The sequence below is a fragment of the Rhinopithecus roxellana genome, chromosome 20 (genome assembly GCF_007565055.1).
Source record: "Rhinopithecus roxellana isolate Shanxi Qingling chromosome 20, ASM756505v1, whole genome shotgun sequence".
Classification (NCBI taxonomy): Eukaryota; Metazoa; Chordata; class Mammalia; order Primates; family Cercopithecidae; genus Rhinopithecus; species Rhinopithecus roxellana.
Window position 1 is genome coordinate 20,216,489 of NC_044568.1, and position 19,226 is coordinate 20,235,714.

Below are 19,226 nucleotides of genomic sequence, written 5' to 3' on the forward strand. Positions count from 1 at the left end.
TGGTAGCACAAGCCTGTGGTCCCAGCCACCGGGAGGCTGAGGTAGGAGGATCGCCTAAGTCTAGGAGGCAGAGACTGCAGTGAGCCAAGATCACACCACTGCACTCCAGCCTGGGCAACGGGGTGAGACTATGTCTCATCGATTAGATGGATGGATGGATGGATAGATACATAGATAGATACACAGATAGATACAGACAGACAGACAGACAGACAGCATCTTGGCTATGTTTAGCTGCATCCGTCCCTGTTAATCTTCACTGACACGTCAGGAACAAGACTGGAGGACAAGGATTCCCATCCTTGTGAACGTGACTGAAAAGCTCACCAGCCGGCCACGCCCACACACCAGCTCTTTCCTGAGGAGGGTTCTTAACTGGGAGAATATCATACTGTACTCCAATTAGAACAACACATTTCCTATACTGTATGCAATCTAAATCCCCAAGAAAACAATTATCTGTAAAGAAATCAGACGGAGGAGGAAACGCTTTTCCTTCTGGAAAAGTGTTTCCCACTGAAACGCGTTAGAGATGTATGGTGTTCATCGGATGCCGTGTGGCTAGGGCGGCGTGTCACTGAGCGTGTGGCCACAGCACTCTCCATTCCCGGAGTGCCTGAGCCCAGCCATCTCCCCCGTGACTCCACCTGAAAAACCCTATGAAGAGCTGTGGTGTTTATGAGAGATACTGGTTTTGTCCCTGGTTCCTGGCCCGTAACTCCCACAGCCCTGGTTCGTCTCTTGTTATGATGCCAGGTGTGTGGGCCTCAGGGGCAGGCTCTCACCTTCTCTCACCCTCCTTTCACTCTTAACGATCCCCTGCTTGCTGACTGTGGGTCTTAAGACCCTCCCATGAGAGGGTCCCGCCCTAGACCCTGGGGAAGGAATGCTGATGTCACGAAGTTTCCATAAAAACCCAAGAAGGCGGGGTTCGGCGAGCTTCCAGGAAGCTGAACACGGGGTAGGTCCTGGAGGGCGGTGCCCAGGGAGGGCCTGGAAGCTCCATACCCTTTCCCCCATACCTCGCCTGACACATCTCCACATCTATAGCCTATGCAGTATCCTTTCTGATAATAAACACAGTGAATAAAAGTGCTTCCCTGAGCTCTGCAAGCCACTCCAGCAAATTAATCAAACTCGAAGACGGGTCGTAGGAAGCCCAACCTGAAGCAGGTCGGCCAGGAGTCCCGAGGCCCGAACTTGCGACTGGTGTGGTTGGGGGCAGTCCCGGGGACTGAGTCCTCGACCCGAGGGATCCGACGCTCTCTCCGTGTCAGAACTGAATTAGAGGACACCCAGCTGGTGTCCACTGCTTGCTGTGTCCAGAAAAAACCCACATTTGGTCCCTGTCGTCTTTTTGTGTGTTGACGATGGTCACAGTGTGAGAGCAGAGGAAAGACGTGGTCAGCAGAGCTTTCCCGACATGAGGGTCCAGTGTGCCGCACAGTCTCAAAGACCCCGCATCCCACACCTGACGAAGACACTGACTTTAGCGCCTTCAATTTTGAGGTCAGAATCTGTGGTGAGCCCCGATTCAATACCCAGAACACTGTTGGAAACCACCTCCTTTCTTTTAATCTGTGTGAGCGCCGCTGATTCAATACCCAGAACACTGTTGGAAACCACCTCCTTTCTTTTAATCTGTGTGAGCGCCGCTGATTCAATACCCAGAACACTGTTGGAAACCACCTCCTTTCTTTTAATCTGTGTGAGCGCCGCTGATTCAATGCCGAGAACACTGTTGGAAACCACCTCCTTTCTTTTAATCTGTGTGAGCGCCGCTGATTCAATGCCGAGAACACTGTTGGAAACCACCTCCTTTCTTTTAATCTGTGTGAGCGCCGCTGATTCAATACCCAGAAACACTGTTGGAAACCACCTCCTTTCTTTTAATCTGTGTGAGCGCCGCTGATTCAATGCCGAGAACACTGTTGGAAACCACCTCCTTTCTTTTAATCTGTGTGAGCGCCGCTGATTCAATACCCAGAACACTGTTGGAAACCACCTCCTTTCTTTTAATCTGTGTGAGCGCCGCTGATTCAATACCCAGAACACTGTTGGAAACCACCTCCTTTCTTTTAATCTGTGTGAGCGCCGCTGATTCAATGCCGAGAACACTGTTGGAAACCACCTCCTTTCTTTTAATCTGTGTGAGCGCCGCTGATTCAATGCCGAGAACACTGTTGGAAACCACCTCCTTTCTTTTAATCTGTGTGAGCGCCGCTGATTCAATGCCGAGAACACTGTTGGAAACCACCTCCTTTCTTTTAATCTGTGTGAGCGCCGCTGATTCAATGCCGAGAACACTGTTGGAAACCACCTCCTTTCTTTTAATCTGTGTGAGCGCCGCTGATTCAATGCCGAGAACACTGTTGGAAACCACCTCCTTTCTTTTAATCTGTGTGAGCGCCGCTGATTCAATACCCGAGAACACTGTTGGAAACCACCTCCTTTCTTTTAATCTGTGTGAGCGCCGCTGATTCAATGCCGAGAACACTGTTGGAAACCACCTCCTTTCTTTAATCTGTGTGAGCGCCGCTGATTCAATACCCAGAACACTGTTGGAAACCACCTCCTTTCTTTTAATCTGTGTGAGCGCCGCTGATTCAATGCCGAGAACACTGTTGGAAACCACCTCCTTTCTTTTAATCTGTGTGAGCGCCGCTGATTCAATACCCAGAACACTGTTGGAAACCACCTCCTTTCTTTTAATCTGTGTGAGCGCCGCTGATTCAATGCCGAGAACACTGTTGGAAACCACCTCCTTTCTTTTAATCTGTGTGAGCGCCGCTGATTCAATGCCGAGAACACTGTTGGAAACCACCTCCTTTCTTTTAATCTGTGTGAGCGCCGCTGATTCAATGCCGAGAACACTGTTGGAAACCACCTCCTTTCTTTTAATCTGTGTGAGCGCCGCTGATTCAATGCCGAGAACACTGTTGGAAACCACCTCCTTTCTTTTAATCTGTGTGAGCGCCGCTGATTCAATACCCAGAACACTGTTGGAAACCACCTCCTTTCTTTTAATCTGTGTGAGCGCCGCTGATTCAATGCCGAGAACACTGTTGGAAACCACCTCCTTTCTTTTAATCTGTGTGAATTGGAAACCACCTCCTTTCTTTTAATCTGTGTGAGCGCCGCTGATTCAATGCCCAGAACACTGTTGGAATCGATGTCCTTTCTTCTGGCCCCTTCTTTCCTCCATTACTGAAATCCAACCTCCATATGGTGTCTGCGCTTTATTTAATTCTACAATTGTGCTGCAATCTCCTCAATGAGACAGATTCGTTATTTCTCCAAATGATTAGATACTTCTGGAAAATTATTTTTAGTTGGCTAAGTCTTCGATCACATCAAATTAATCAGAATCATAGCAAATGTACCTCTTACGATTTAAACTCTGGTAACTGACTATCCTCTATATGATATACCAAATTTCTGCTCACATTTCACTGTCCAAATTGAAAAACTGTTATGACAAAGTCAAGGCCAGCTGCTGAAGCCACACGAGTCAGAGGACCCGACCCAGCAGGCCTTGGTGGTCTTTGAGCAGGCCCTGCGTGTCCCACTACCCATCAGCTTTCCTGCCTTCCCCAGGGGACGGCCCCTAAGTCCCAGCGTTTGCTTCGGCCAAGCCTTTGCGGACCCTGTTAATCAGGGTTAACTTTAGACAGAATCTTCAAAATTGTTTCACGACAGTACATAGTCATAGCAGTGTAAAAAGCAAGCACAGTCACACCCAACATTTGGGTGCATTATTATCGCCAAGTACACCAAACATAGGAAGGAGCCCACCATGTACTACGTTCCTGGCTCACTGGTATTGTAAATCCTCTGAGGGCCTGAACACGGTCTGCAGGAGTGGTCTGTGCTCTGTGGGGAGAATGGCTGCTCTGGGTGACTAGTAGGAGTACACCAGGGTTGTTCCCACTGAGAACATCAGACTCCAGCGAGGCCTGGCGCCCTGAATTACTGCCCTCCTGCACATGCTCTGGAAGAGCCTGGATTAGAATAAGGACACCACCCACAGCCATCCCAGCTCACACCCATGGGCACTGATCTTTGAGCTCGAATGAGGGCTGAAAGAACAGACATGCGCCATGTTCCATTCTACCAAGCCTGACTGACGCACACCCAGGCGAGGGGCCAAACTCGGCTTCCTGGTTCGGGGGAACGAGCAAGGGCCATTCACTGACATGCATGAAAATGCTGCCTTGACTGAGACTCTGACTACCTAACGGAGATGTGGGGAGAAACTGTCAGTGTTCGCTAAGGAACTAGGGCAAGCATTCTTGGCCCTTCCCCACCCTGGTGATATCGTACTTTGGGCCCCTCTCCACCCTGGTGTCCTGCATTATGTGATGCGCATCAAGCCCAAACTCCCAGCAGCCCCAGGAACTCTGGTTTGGGATTTTAAACAATACAAACAATGCCACCTCCCACCCAGGACCGCATGAGCTCACGGCTCCCTAAGATCACCAAAACACGTTCATGTGATATGGTTGTCTTTTTTTTTTTTTGAGACGGAGTCTCGCTCTGTCACCCAGGCTGGAGTGCAGTGGTGCGATCTCGGCTCACTGCAAGCTCCACCTCCTGGGTTCACGCCATTCTCCTGCCTCAGCCTCACGAGTAGCTGGGACTATAGGCGCCCCCCACCGCGCTCGGCCAATTTTTTGTATTTTTTTATAGAGACGGGGTTTCACCATGTTAGCCAGGATGCTCTCAATCCCCTGACCTCGTGATCTGCCCGCCTCAGCCTCCTAAAGTGCTGGGACTACAAGCGTGAGCCACCGCGCCCGGCCAACGTGATACGGATTTTAAAGAACACAAACACAACACAGCGAAACCCTGTCTCTACTAAAAATACAAAAATTAGCCAGGTGCGGTGGCGGGCGCCTATAATCCCAGCTACTCAGGAGGCTGAGGCAGGAGAATTGCTTGAACCTGGGAGGCGGAGGTTGCAGTGAGCCGAGATTGCACCACTGCACTCCAGCCTGGGCAACAGAGGAAGACTCCATCTCAAAACAAAAAAAAAAAATTAAAAACATTTAAAAAAAACATAAATGCCGACTCCCACCCAAGACTGCACGAGCTCACAGCTCCCTACGATCACCAGAGCACGTTACGTTCAGTGTTTCTTTACCACATCGTTTCATTCACATGAAAGAATGAATTTTGCAGTCCAGATTGCTTTACAGTGACGAGGTTCAGATGATCTGCTTTAAAAGGTTCAGTCCTGGTGATCATTTTCACAAGAGAATACTTCCTAGTTAATTAACTAATGCTTTGAGTATGCAGTTTTAAAACAGTATCTCTAAAATCACACACACACATTCACACATGCAAAAGACAGAAGTGAAAGGCCGACCTCCGCATCAGGAGGCTCGAAGGGCCACAGTCCAGTGATGTCACTCAAATGAGCAGCTGTTACTCCTCGCACGTGTACAGGGTAAAGCTTCTGTCTGCAGACCACAGCCCATCTACTCACCACCTGGGCACCAGTGCTTGTGTGGTCAGTTTTTGAGGATTTGCACCGCCCCTCCCTGAGTGCTGGAGTGTGGACAGCACTCGCCAAGGGCAGCCCAGAGGCTGGTGAGTGCGAGGTGGACCATGTGCGCCCAGCGAAGCCCACCAACTTCCTAAGCAGCTGCTACTGCCACCCCACTGCGGTGAAGAGGGCACTGAAGCATGAGGAAGCGACACTGCCGCATCCCAAGACGACAGACACTGAGGGAGCAGCCGCCCCGAGACTGGGACCTGTGGCGACTCTCCCACCCCCCACCCATCCAGTTCTCTCCCTAAAGATCTGCCAACCACAGCCAGGCCCCTCATCTGTGGCCAAGAAGAGTATCTGAGGAGGCGGCCTCAGGGAGAAGAAAGGTGCTGTGGTCAGGGTGGCACCACACCTCCAATTCTCCACTCTACTCACAGGCTCCCCCACCTCTGGCTGGTCTGAGTGCCCAGCATAGCAGGGCTGTGTGGGGAGCGAGGGGAGCGCTTCTCTTCCAGGAATGAATGAGGGAGTCAGGCACGTTATATCCGACAGGTGCTGCAGAGGGAAGAAAGGTCCTTTCTGTTGCTGGAAGAGGCTGGGCTCTGGCCCCCAAGAGCTGCTCCCGCTGAGGCCCCTTGGTACAGCCCAGCTGCAACTGAAGCCTTCCTTTGGCCCCGGCCTCTTCTGCAAAAAACACTCAAATGCATGCACGGACAACTCTGTCAGAGGCTTGTGGATGGCGTGGTGGGGCGTGGACAGCCACAGCAAACATCACGCCATCTTCTGTCCCACACCCACCATATGACCAACAGAAAGCCAGCCATGCCAAAAACCTGACTGCAGTTCTCAGGGATACTTCATTCTAATGCCCAAGTGACACGGATAATCCTAATTTTCCTGATCTAGATGAAAAGCCCTGAGAAGCACGCTAAAAATTTTTTTTAACTAGCACGTTTATAATCATTTTTCTTAAACTTGAATGTGATTTTTTAAAAAAACTTCCCAATTCAAGAAAATCTTTTGATTTATCAAAATATGAGAGGAAGAATATTAATATTTGCAGTGTAAACTTTATATAGTTGTAAGCTTTTAAAAAGTACTTAATTACACAGGTGCAGTGGTGCACACCTATAGTCCCAGCTACTCAATTACAACTCAGAACTACAAGCTCTTAAGGAAGAGACATTAACGATCATCTATTCCAGTATTTTTCAAAGTGTGGGTTGCAAAATCAATGCAATATGTCATAGCCAGTTTTCAAAGAGGCAAAAAGGAAGAGAAACAGAAAAGCAGAACAGAAAACAGAATAAAAAATATTAGTGCAATCAGCACACAGTAATACCGTTCTGTGGACCTGTTCTGACCATGTAAGTGCACACACGTGAGCAAGGGAGGAGGGCTCTGGAACGACAATGGAAAGTTGCCTTCTTGCTGTGGCCTGTTGTACTGTGGACCTGTTCTGACTGTGTGTGCACACGCACAAGCGAGAGGGAAGGGTTCTAGAGCTGTAATGAAATGCTGCTTCCCGCTGTGGCTTGTGAAGATGCTGCTAGAGTCCAGCCATGTGGCCTGCGTGCACTCATCACTCCCAAGGCAGGCAGCATCGGCTGCAGAATGAGAGTTGGCCTTTACAGGGAGTCTGCCCAGGTCATGCAGCACTGGCTCAGGGTACCCATGGCAGCAAAGCAGCTGCACCAAGATGCAGGTATGACCAAACAGTGGTTCCCCTGCCAGCCCCCTGAAGTGGCCAACTGGTCTATCCACCTTATGCAAAAGTTCCCATGACCTCATAAAAAAGTCATCAATTTTCATTTAAAATGCACTCAAAAATAAAGTCATCCACCTCCCTGCAAACTTCAATCCTTATGACTCTTAATTTTTAAGGGCTTTTTTTGTTTTTCAGAATCTTCTGAAAATCTGCGCCAAATTAAAGATTCTATTATACTTACCACTAACTGAAACTTGCAATTCCTTAGACAAGAAATTATTTTACACTCCTGGCATACATACACTCTGAACGTACTCTCCCCTCTGTGAATCGCCGGCACACCAGACTGCCTCTCCCAGCTCCAGGGAATTTCAGGGAATCCCAGATGTCCCCGATTCTGGTCTAATTTACTATACAAGGCCTGTCCTCTATTCCAACCAATTCTGCAATCCCTTAACCACATGGGCAGTAACACCTCCACTTACATCATTCCAAATTTCTACTATGACATCCTTATTTGATCTTCACGCCCAGGGCAGCAAATGATTAATTTCAAACACTCACTGAGCAACAAAGCCAACACCACGGGGATTGTCCAGTAGAGGAAAATGCTGCCCGGATGCCTCGCACCCCCAGTGAGGGAGGGACAAAAGAAATCAACACAGTGCCATCAGCTTACGAAGGAGCCATTTCTCCAGAACGCCACTCTCAACGAAGAAGCACCCAGAACACAGCCACAAACGCATCTAAACAGCCAAAGGCCCAGGCTCAGCTCCACGCTGCTCACACGAAGGAGCTACCCATGCCTGGAGCCATGACCAGAACCAGCCACTGCATCCTTAATTTCACCTCCAACAGCAGTGGCTGTTTGGCTTCCCTGGCAGCAGATTAGGTGCACAATGAGGAATGACGCGGACGCGGCAGTGCGCGGGAGGCGAGCAGGGCAGCACATGTCCACACACACAGGGCTCCGCTCCACAAAGCCCGAGGTGGAGACTCGTTAGGTGCCTCCCACAGCGACCAGAATGCTCGTTCTTATGTAAAGGTGTTATTCAGGAGGGAAGAAAATACACAACCTTTGAAACCAGTTGAAGTGGTTCAAAAGAATTTTTTAAATATTTTAATTTTTTGAAAAAAACATTGAATTGTAGACTTTATTTATTTTGAGACAGGTCTTGCTCTGTTGCCCAGGCATGAATGCAGTGGCACAATCACGGCTCACTGTAGCCTGGGCCTCCTGGACTCAAGCAATCCTCCTGCCTCAGCCTCATGAGTAGCTTGGGACTACAGGCACACATCACCAGACCTGGCTAATTTTTTTTTTTTTTTCTGTAGAGCCAGGGTCTCGCTATGTTGCCCAGCCTGGCATCAAACTCCTAAGCTCAAGCAATCCTCCCACCTCGGCCTCCCCAAAGTACTGGGATTACAGGTGTGAGCCAGCACAAAATATTTTTTTTTTTTAAAGATTCAGCTGCAATTTCAATGTCAGTGTTCTAAGGAATCCCTTCACCTCCTCTTCCCTCTCCCAGCCAGCAATGCTGGAACACTGGGGAATGACAGCATGTGCACTTAGAGGTCAAAATAAACAATAAAGACAGAGAAAGGACTGGAGTGGAAACTGCTCATCACAGCTGGGCAGCTGGCAGAGCAGAGGCCACAGGGGCCCACAGCTGGGAGGAGGAAGTGAGCGCTCCTGGAGGGGAGGCTGAGACACAGCTGGAGGGCACAGCTCGGGGAGCAGGAAGCGGGCACCATGCAGCCAGCACGTCCCCATACCTGCGCACCCGCCACCATCCCTGAACCTCATCTTCCCAAATGGCTCTTTATGAAGCCTCTGATGCTCTGCCAATCTTTCCAAACCTCTTGCCCACATTTGGGATGCACCGTCCGCTACTGCTACCCCCAACACTGGTCACAGGAGGCTGAGCACTGGGGGCTCCATCCAACCTCGCTGGACCTGGGTGCCCACGGCCTCCGGCCTTGCACAGGCAGTCACCCTCCCTACAGCTGTGCCATCTGCTGTCCTGAGGCCTTGGTGCAGGTGACGCTCCAGACTCCTACTATGTCTCTCATCCTCCTACTGCATCTCCCACCCACCTACTGCGTCTCCCACCCTCCTACTGTGTCTCAGGCTCTGTGGTTCCCGTGCACTCTCAGTGTGCCCAACAGGGCCTGAAATGGACTCTAATCAGTATTCCTTAGTGCAGGGTCACGCTCACCTGCACAGCACCTGTCAGCAGACGGCCTCAGCCAGGGGAGCTCTCCCAGAGTCAACGAACAGCTGTGAGTCCCACCCTGCTGCAACCCAGCACCAGATGGGGCATTCCATCTCTCAGCAAGGAAGAAAAGCAAGGCCGCTATGGACATGAAACTGACCACATGGCTTCAAATCATGCAATTCTTCATGTTTTCTATTCAGACAGCAAATGGCAACTATGGGATGTGACTAGAATCTCTCAGTATTTAATTTGAAGAAAACATGACTCAAAAAGGATGGCCCCCTGGCAGCCGGTGCCACAGGGTCACACCAACAACGCAGCACAATGGCGCTTCCCAGCACCATAGCCACCAGGGCCCTCCTGGAACTGAGGTTGCTGCTGGCTGCAGACACGGCCTCAAACCCACCGCCCCAGCAGCAATCCACAAGCACAGCGCACATCCCTCCCTCCATGGAACAAAGAACGGAGGCTATTTTCACAGAAGCTGTCCACTGATTCAGAAAATAATCAATTAACTGCAAGAAGTAACAGCAACAATCATCTCAGAAGTGGAACAGGAGGAAAACAGCAACAAGTGTGAGCCCAGCACAAAGAAAGAGGGCGGGGTGCAGGATGTGGGGCGCGGGGCGCAGGCCATAGGCCGCAGACCCCGGCCCCAGGATGGAAAACGAATGGCCAGAAGAGGGAAGGCCTGGCCACCCTCCCGAGAGGATTTCTAGCTGCTCTGTCAGATTCTGAGTCTGTTGCCACATAACCATTCTTAAATGGCAGCTGGAACTAGGGAATCAGATGGGAATACTAAGCTAATCCTCAGTGATCTAGGAACTTAAAGCAGCCGCATCCATTTCTTTGTGTTCTCTTACTCCAGCTGGGGTGCTGTTCCTTGTCTTCCCTCAGCTTCCTGGAGCGAGCGTGGGCTGCAGGGTCTCCCATCAATCAAGCCAGTGCTCACAACCAGGGCAGGCCAAGGGCCTCCGGGACAGGACGGGGAGCTGAAAGGGCCTCTGGGACAGGATGGGGAGCTGAGCCATCTGCAGTGTCACATGAAGGATGCTTCTGAGGTCAAGTCTGGCTGGAGAAGAGAGAGCCTTAGACCCACGTGCACTATCCTCCTGTGGGCACAGGGGCGGGGAGGAGAGCGAATGGGCTGTGTGACCCCCCACATGGCTCGGGGCTTCTTAGCCCAGTAGATAACATGGAGTTGAGTGGGCTTCTCTGTGCTTTTCGAAACATCCTTCTGTCTCCCAAACTTGTGGCCAGCCCGGAGGACGAAGCCTGCATGAGCAGGGTGAAGCTCTGCAGGAATGAGAACTGGCCAAATGATGGAAAAAGAAAGAATTTCCACAAATGGAAGACGAGGGGTTCGCTACACAGATTTACCAGAAAAGGCAGCTTCAGATAACACAACGGTTTCTTTAAATCATACACCAGTTTCCTTCCAAAGAGAAGCAGGGGCCATCTACTGAGATTCTGCCTGCTACCCTGAGTGGTAGCACTGGCCTCTCCTGAAGCCGTCTTTGATTTGAGGTCCCACAAATGCAACTGATAATAGGAATCAGGAGGTGGGAAGAACATAGGAGAGTTCATAAGGGGAAAAAAAAACAGGTGATTTATAAATTATTATTCGTTTCACATAAAAAGTGGTAGTACGACAGCTTTATTCATTCTGCAGTGAGGCCACTTAGAGTAGGGACTTGGAGGGGCCACGGCAGACACGGGAATGAGCAGCAGTTGCGACCCTGCTCGCAATGCAAAGACATGTGGGGCAGCAGCAGTGACGGAGGAACGAGAGACACCAGAACAGAGCCTTGTTCAGAGGATTCCACACAGCAACTCCTCCACCGTCAGCCCTGAGTCCTTCCTGAACTCAGATCTGTGCTGGAGTCAATGGGCCTCCACGCCTGCTGAGAAAAGCTGGAATCTCTGTCCTCACAATAGAGTTGGGAGGATTCTGTCTACAACCATAGACAGAAGCACTGCAGTAATACAGTGTAAAAAGCCTGGTTCTATCTTTAAAATTCCAAGTGGATTTTGTTCATGGGCAGAGAGAGGAACAAGCGAATATCGAAGGTGACATGCCTTACAAAAATTTTCCTAGGAATTAAAGTCCAGCAGCGTTTTAACTATGATACAGTTCCACTACCAGCATAACCATAAACCACTATGTTGCACAAAACTAAGACGGACCACCGGCTGGGAGTCCTGTCCTCTGCTGCCCCAGTGACTGTGAGAACCATGGGGGAGAAAGGCACAGAGAACCAACCTGCACTGCACCGACCACAGCCTCATTACTCCAGCGGAATGAGCGCAAAGCCACAAGTGTGGATTTAAAAACTGCGCATTCCTTTGGCTCTTCTCCAAAGCAGCAACTGCATACTTACAGACGAGCGATGCTGCAGGACTACCTGAGAAAACCTCATGCTGATCTTTAAGAAGAAACTTTCCAACTAAGAAACACTGACATAAACCAGTTCTGGAGGGTCTGCAGCCCTTCTCCCAAGGTGCCTCTGAGGGGTCAAGGGAAAGCCCACGGGACGCACGTGTCCCTCAGTCCCCGTCATCTGTGAGGCACCTCGCTCCGGGGGTGTCCCGGGCTCAGACGGGTCAGAGATCCGCAGGGCCTGGCCTTGGCAAAGGGAACGCATGCAGGTTCCTCAAAGGACAGTGCACTGTGGTTTTGAAAAATGAGTACAATCTTTCTACGCAGTGAGCTCTGCGTTTATGGTTCTCACTGCCAACCTCCCAGGTTCTGTTTTACGAAACGGGAAGATCACCCAGACTCTTCAATAATGATCCAGAGGTGACAGCCGTCTCCTGAATAGAAAGGGTCTTCACCAGGACCTGGGAACACACAGCCTCAAAACCTCCAGCAAGTTCACTGTGTCCTGCATAGCAATGCCCTCCCCAGGACCCGCACTGTCAGGGCACATCATTTTGTAAAGACAATTCGTACCGGGGTGTTCAACGAATGGTCCCTCTTTTTGTCAAGGATTAGAAAGCAAGCAAGTGTGTGCGTTTGACGGCAATACACAGGACTGAAACCACCTTTTGCTACCAGAGCTATCTACTCAAACACGACCACCACCACCATCCACATGCGTGTGCAGAAAATAACCATCTACACGGGGTGGGGTTTGGGCTCGGAGGGGAGGCACGTTTCCACCAGAATACAAAAGCTACTGAAACCCTACAGAGCAGCAAATGTGACCCCCCAAGCGCCACCCTCCCCCTTCCAGGCCTGTGCATTGCCATGCTGAAGAAAGCCAGTCCTGCTCTGGGGCTCACACTGAGAGGCCTTCGCACCCTCGCTTCCTCCTGTGGCAGCCCCCATTCCTTGGCAGCACAATGGCCTGTATGTGACAGGGGGGCTGTGGCACTCACCTGACCATCCGCCCCCTCCAGTGAGAGCCCCACCCCTTGGCAGCGCAATGCCCACATGTGTGTGGAGACCAGGGCACACACCTGACCATCCCACCCCGTCCTGTGAGAGCCCCACCCCTCAGTAGCGCAATGCCTGTGTATATGTGTAAGGACTGGGGTCGCTCACCTGACCGTCTCACCCCCTCCCATGAGAGCCCTATCCCTTGGCAGCGCAATGCCCACATGTACATGGGGACCAGGGCACTCAACTGACCGTCCCACCCCCTCCTGTGAGAGCTCCACCCCTCAGCAGCGCAACTCCCGCACTGGGACACTCACCTGACCATCCTGCCCCACGTGATGAATCTGGAGGTTGCCCTGCAAAGAATGAGAGGAGGAGACGGTCATGAGCAGAAGCACGCCAAGACACCCGTAGACTCGGCAAATGCACCAAGACACATTACAGGCCATTTGAGAATAACAAGAAAAATGCTGGTTCTAAAAATTCAACCTCTAGTAGCAACAAAAGCACCAAAATAAAATATTTAGATTTTTAGGTACTATGTATTATCTTAAAGACGAACAAACAACTCAAAAAGCACTGTACCCATTCCCCCACCCTGACCCCAAATGAAAATGTCATTTTGGCTTCATTTTTTATTTTGAAAGAATTTGACTCACAAAAAATACAGAAAGTAGCAGAGAGAGGTCCTATGTGTGTGCCACCCAGCTTCCCCCAGTGAGGATGCTTTGCTGAGCTGTGCGGCATCACCATGCCGGGACACGGGCCGCACACAAGGAACCAACTCACTCAACCGCAGAGCTACCAAGAGCTCTCCAGCTAGAAATTCACTTTCAGTTGTTGTAAAAAGGAACTGTTTAAAGTCTGTTAGACCCTGCTAAATGTTTACTTGCAGATATCCTGTTTTAACAAAATAATTTTGAATGAACACGGTATGAATTTACGGTGAGGAGACTGCATACTGTCACTTATCACAAAGCCATCGTTAGCATTATCAGCAATTTCTAACTTACTGCATTCAATTCCTAATGAAAAAAAAGACAATCACCTATACAAGATGGATTCAGTTTTGAAAACTGAAAAGAGGAAAAACTAATAATAAAAAATTGCAATTTGAGTAGTCAAGATTTTTTAGCATAAACTATAAAAAGCAAATGTGTGTTTTTTCTTTTGCTGCTGTTTCAATTTTCCTTCATTTCCAATGACTCTAAGGAAATTAAGCATTCCGACGAACTGCATGGACTTCCAGGTATTCAAGAACTCTGGCTGAGCTCTCTGACAGTGAGCTTAGCCTCCAGCCCCTACTTGTCTGTGCCTTGAGAAGCAAACCTTCCCCTGCCCCTCAAAGGCAGCTTCTGCACTAGAAGGTGCTGCTGGGATCCTGCACCTCGCAGCCGCTCAGGCCCCCGACTCCTGCCCCTGACCTCACTGAGCTGACTGGTGCATCTCCCGGTATCTCCACAGAGACGGTCCCTGACCCACCCACAGACACAGAACCAGGCCCTGCTCCTTCCTGGACACTCTGGCCTCCCGGGACCGTCCCCCACCTGCCCCCCACCCCAGTGCTTCCTTCCATCCATCCATCTGATCACATGTTTCTTAGTGACCTGGTCATCTTGCTGTGTGGATGAGCCCACTCATTCCCAGTTGCTCACGGCCCCCACAAGAATTCGTTCCTCCCCTTTCACCTCATCCTGATTCCACCCTCGGAATGCTTATGCATGTGCTTCTCTCTTAGGATAACCCACTGGGAACTGCTGGTGTCCAAATTAAAGCCACCGCCAGCAGACACATCTGAGTCCCTGGTACTCCTCATGCCACGGCATGCATGTGCCACAGTCTTGCTCACGGGCACTTGGGCAGGAGCCTCTGCGCCCACCGTGAATCCCTGAAGGCAGGGCTTCTCTCTCCTCCGCTCCCCGACAGCACCTGGCACCCAGCACGAGCTCCCGGGAGGCCTCGCATGCTAACATCTCCATGAGTCCCCTCGACCTCAGCATCCGAGCTTCCTAGACTCTGCTGCTGGTGTGTGTGGGGAAACCTGAGATCTTTGTAACGACACACTATCGTGCATCAAACACAACGCTGATGCTATTGTCACGACCTAGAAACAGCCATGTTCCTCATCCCCCAGGGCGCACCACGGTCACTCAGTACAACACGTGGGCGCTGCTTAGTGCCCTGCGCCTGCTGCTGCCCGTGCTGCAGGAAACAGCCCAGAGTCGAAGAACAGTCACCAGCCACCCAGGAGACAGTCCTGCTGTGGCACGCAAACACGGAGCACCGCATCCGGCCATCCTCGGCTTTCCAAGAACTCAGACTGTCACTCCTGCCTTCACATTCCAGACCCCAACAGCAGCTGAGCCCACACTTCTGAGTGCATGGCCAGGTAGAGCTCCAGAAACTGAGACAACTGAGATAATCACAGACCCGGCAGGTGCGTCAAGGGCTATTCCCAGCTGGCAGCATCACCTCATGGGATACCCCACCGTCCCATGAAATCGGCACTAATCCCACAGAGGCCACGAGGAAGCTGGGGCCACATGGCAGGTGAGGGAGTATGTCAGGTCACCTGTGCAGGGGCAGACCACACCTCGGCCATACTGGGGGCCTCCCCTGACAGGAAGGACAGGACCAGACAGGGAGAGAAGGGTACTCAGAGGGCACTTCCAGCCAGGAGCAGAAACATCAACCCAGGAGATCTTTACCAAGACAGATCAGACGCTGTGGAGACCAACAGACAGGAGGGGAGGCAGTGAGGCCACAGAGACTGCAGGCCCGCCACGTGCACTCTGAAAGCAGAGTCCTGAAGCCCTTGCCCACGTTCCCCGTCCTCTGGGGCTCCCGGCTGCCCTCGCAGTGTGACACCGATGAAGGTCGAGAGCATGCGGGCACCGTGCCTGCAGGGACAGTGCTGTGGCCAGAAGTGACTCACCTCGCTGTCCTGCGTGATCTGGACTTGCTCCCCCTGCGGCACCTGGGCGATGTGGAGGTGTCCCTGTGGGATCCGCAGCAAGAGAAGACACCAAGAAGCATCAGAAGAAAATCAAAAGCAAAGGAAACAAGAAACGTCTTCCGGAATGTCTGTTCTTATCTGTTTATAATTCAAAAAGATAACTGAATCCTGAATAGTGCAACACAGTCTGTAGTCACCTCTTTAAGTTAAGCTTTTGGTTCACAGCAGTCCCCCCATCCATGAGGGTTTTGTTTCAAGAAGCGCCCCTCCCCCCACTACGTGCACACCAGAAACCGTGGATGGTGCTGAACCCCGTATATGCTATGCTTTCTCCTGCCCATACGTGCCACACAGCTTGGACATGCTGGACAAAGGAAGGACTCACGTCCCGGATGGGACAGAGCAGGACGACCAGATTTCATCATGCTACTACCCAGAAGAATACGCAATCTGAAACTTACAAATTGTTTATTTCTGGAATTTCTCATCTAATATTTTCCGATCATAGTTGACCATGGGTAATTAAAACCTGGGAAAGTGAGGCATGGGTAAGGGGGGGCTACTGTGTAATATACACAGAACATCTTCCAGTACTTCACAAAGGAGCAATAGGTCCCAGGAAAGATATTTACATTTTTAAATGTTACTAAACAAGTAAATTTTAAAATGTGCCTGACACATAGAAAAGAGGGGAAACAGAAAATCAGAATGACACCTCTTTCCAAATGATCCGTTCAGCTCTCTGGGAATGCTGGGAGGCTACGCATGGAGCTTGTGGCTTAGAGCAGGGGAGCTATTCACGTGCCTACACTCACAACAGGGCAGGCAACGTTTTTCAAATCAAAGAAACACTCATATGACTATTTAAACAGTTTGAGTAAACACTAATAAATGTGATTCAAAAAAAAAAAGTCAAAGAATCCAATGTTTATACATACAGGCAGACAAATAATTCCTATAAACCTATAAATGAAATGAATACTCCTTATCTTATTTGAAATTATCTCTTAGTCAAAATGGATCTTAAAGTCCTGTAGAATGTTCTATGTAAGGCTTATGGCAAAGTTATCTACTCTGGAACTCTTTCAAAGAACTTCTTACTAACAAGATGAGAGGAATTGCCGTTGTGAATGTCAAACAAATTAATAAATAAGCTTATTAAATAAGATTCACTATTCATAACTGTCTCATCTCCTTTGGAAGAGGAAGGGTAATGCCCCCTCTAAAAGCCCCAGAATTTTCTGGAAGCCTTCCCTCTTCCAGAGAGCTTGCTGAAGCCACACTGAGATGAGAGCCACGCCCCACTCTCAATAGCGAAGGACCTTGTTTCCAGGAGAAAGCCCTGGTGACACGGAGGCCCACAATGACCTCTGTCTTCAGAGGTCCCAAGGGCGCTGGTGCCACTAAAGACATCGGCGATGTCTACTGGTACACATAAAATTTCTAGTCACCCAGCAAAGCTTCCAGAAAAGTCTTCCTTCCTTCTCAGCCACCCCTTACTCTTGCGCCACAGAATCCAGGAGGTGTCTGTAGAGGGACTTCACCCGGGAGTCAGTCCCGAGCTCATCAGGCTGACCACAGCTTGGGCCACAAAACCCCAACAGAGAACTCTGCACGGGCAAGGCAGGACATTGACTCACTGCTGGGGCAGTGCCCGCCCAACCTAGGTGTGCTGAGTAACTCCAAGGCAAACGCTGATGGGAACAATGACCTCAAGCTTTTGCCACTGATCCTAGAAGGAAATGACTCTTTCCCTCAGGGAGAGGGGGCCTGCGCTTCTGAACTGAGAAATATTTCTGATGCTTCCCAGGAGCACGAGCTGGGACAGGCACCACCGCACAGCCTGACCCTCGGAGCTGACTGCCCGCCTGCCTGCTGGCAGGACTGAGGTGAGCTGGGCGCCTGCCCCACCATGTGCTTCAACCCCTAGGCTCTGCAGCAGCCGCCCCGACCTGTGAAACGTTAAGAGCGCATGGCTATGACGACCTCTACTTTAAATGGGGACCCTGTGCCTCCTCCCAAGCTATCACTGTGCTTCCGAAACAGTGGAACTGGTGGAAGCCGCCATGGCCCTGCCGAGGCCCGCCCTGCAGCCCCCTTTCCCAAGGTGCCAGGTGGAGAGGATACGTACTACTTGCACCTGTCCGTCTTCTCCGATCTGGTGGATCTGCACCTGCTGAGCGTTGGCCAGCGCGTAGTGCAGGGCCTGCGGCTGCGGCTGTGGCTGCGGGAGCTCGCTGGCGGGAGGTGGGGTGCTCATCATCGGCTCTGTGGGGGCGACAGGTGTGAACGGGGTGAACGAGAAGTTTCTTAGGCATTGCCTCTTGCGGCGTGTGTGCACCCCTGTCCCTCCCTCTTGACTCCCACAGCAGAGAAGAGGAAATGCTTCGTTTACTCCTCGACTCGCTGCGTCTCCCCTCTTCTGCAGAGATCGCTACGAGTGAGTCTGAGGAACTGAGGCTTCCCACACGGAAAGCAGAAGGACCTGAGAGTGGAGTGATGTCGCTGTGACAAAACCCCTTCCAGTCCCAACTTATTTAAATGAATAAAACTCTTCAAGTGGACATTAAAAGCTGTTTCAGGCTGGCAATATTTGTCCATGGATAATTAAACTAACAGGACAAAAGCCTCATCCATACACTTAAAGGTACATTTCCGACAAATTTCACTTGCTGTGTTTAATCAAAATGAGATACATTTGCTTTGATGTACTGTGTATTAATTTTCACTGTAATGATATCTCAATCTTAATTTTCGTAAACACTTAGAATATTAAGAGCGCAGAAAAAAAAAGAGCGCAGAAAAACTTTTTAATTTTCAATGTATACTCATAGCTTTGTTGCAGAGAATTACAATAACTAATTAAAAAAAACTTGTAAGCATAAAAATGTAGTAAGAAGGGCCGGGCACAGTGGCTCACACCTGTAATCCCAGCACTTCGTGAGGCCAAGGCAGGCAGATCACCTGAGGTCAGGAGTTCAAGACCAGCCTACCCAACATGGTAAAACCCCGTCTCTACTAAAAATACAAAAATTAGCCAGGTGTGGTGGCGCGCACCTGTAGTCCCAGCTACTTGGGAAGCTGAGGTAGGAGAATCACTTGAACCTGGGAGTCAGAGGTTTCAGTGAGGCAAGATCACACCATTACACTTAGCTCCAGGCAACAGAGCGAGGGGGAGGGGGAGAGGAAAGGGAAGGGGAGAAAAGAAAAACTTTCCATGTATTTTTTACCAATAGCTAATGGTAGGTATTAAATTGCCATAGTACATGGATTCCACTGAAAACATTTTTTAAAGTAACAATAAAATGTTGGCTTTTTTTTTTTTTTTTTTGAGACCGTCTCGCTCTGTCACCCAGGCTGGAGTGTAGTGGTGTGATCTTGGCTCACTGCAACCTCTGCCTCCTCGGTTCAAGTGATTCTCTTGCCTCAGCCTTCCAAGTGGTTGGGATTACAGCCACCCACCACCA

The 19,226-nt window shown here is 50.3% G+C and overlaps 1 protein-coding gene across 11 annotated transcripts in view; it reads right to left on the bottom strand.

Moving 5' to 3' along the window:
- The window catches only part of BANP (BTG3 associated nuclear protein), a 131,968-nt gene that overhangs the window by 31,957 nt on the left and 80,785 nt on the right, over positions 1 to 19,226 (bottom strand). For 8 of the 11 annotated variants that reach the window (XM_030924709.1, XM_030924707.1, XM_030924703.1 and 5 more), the window contains 3 exons: positions 17,891 to 18,027; positions 15,739 to 15,810; positions 13,121 to 13,159 (listed from right to left, as the gene is read on the bottom strand). In XM_030924709.1, the coding sequence (XP_030780569.1) occupies positions 13,121 to 13,159; positions 15,739 to 15,810; positions 17,891 to 18,027 (248 nt within the window). The remainder of the gene's footprint in view (positions 1 to 13,120; positions 13,160 to 15,738; positions 15,811 to 17,890; positions 18,028 to 19,226) is intronic. The other 3 variants (XM_030924708.1, XM_030924704.1, XM_030924702.1) reach the window with 1 other exon arrangement.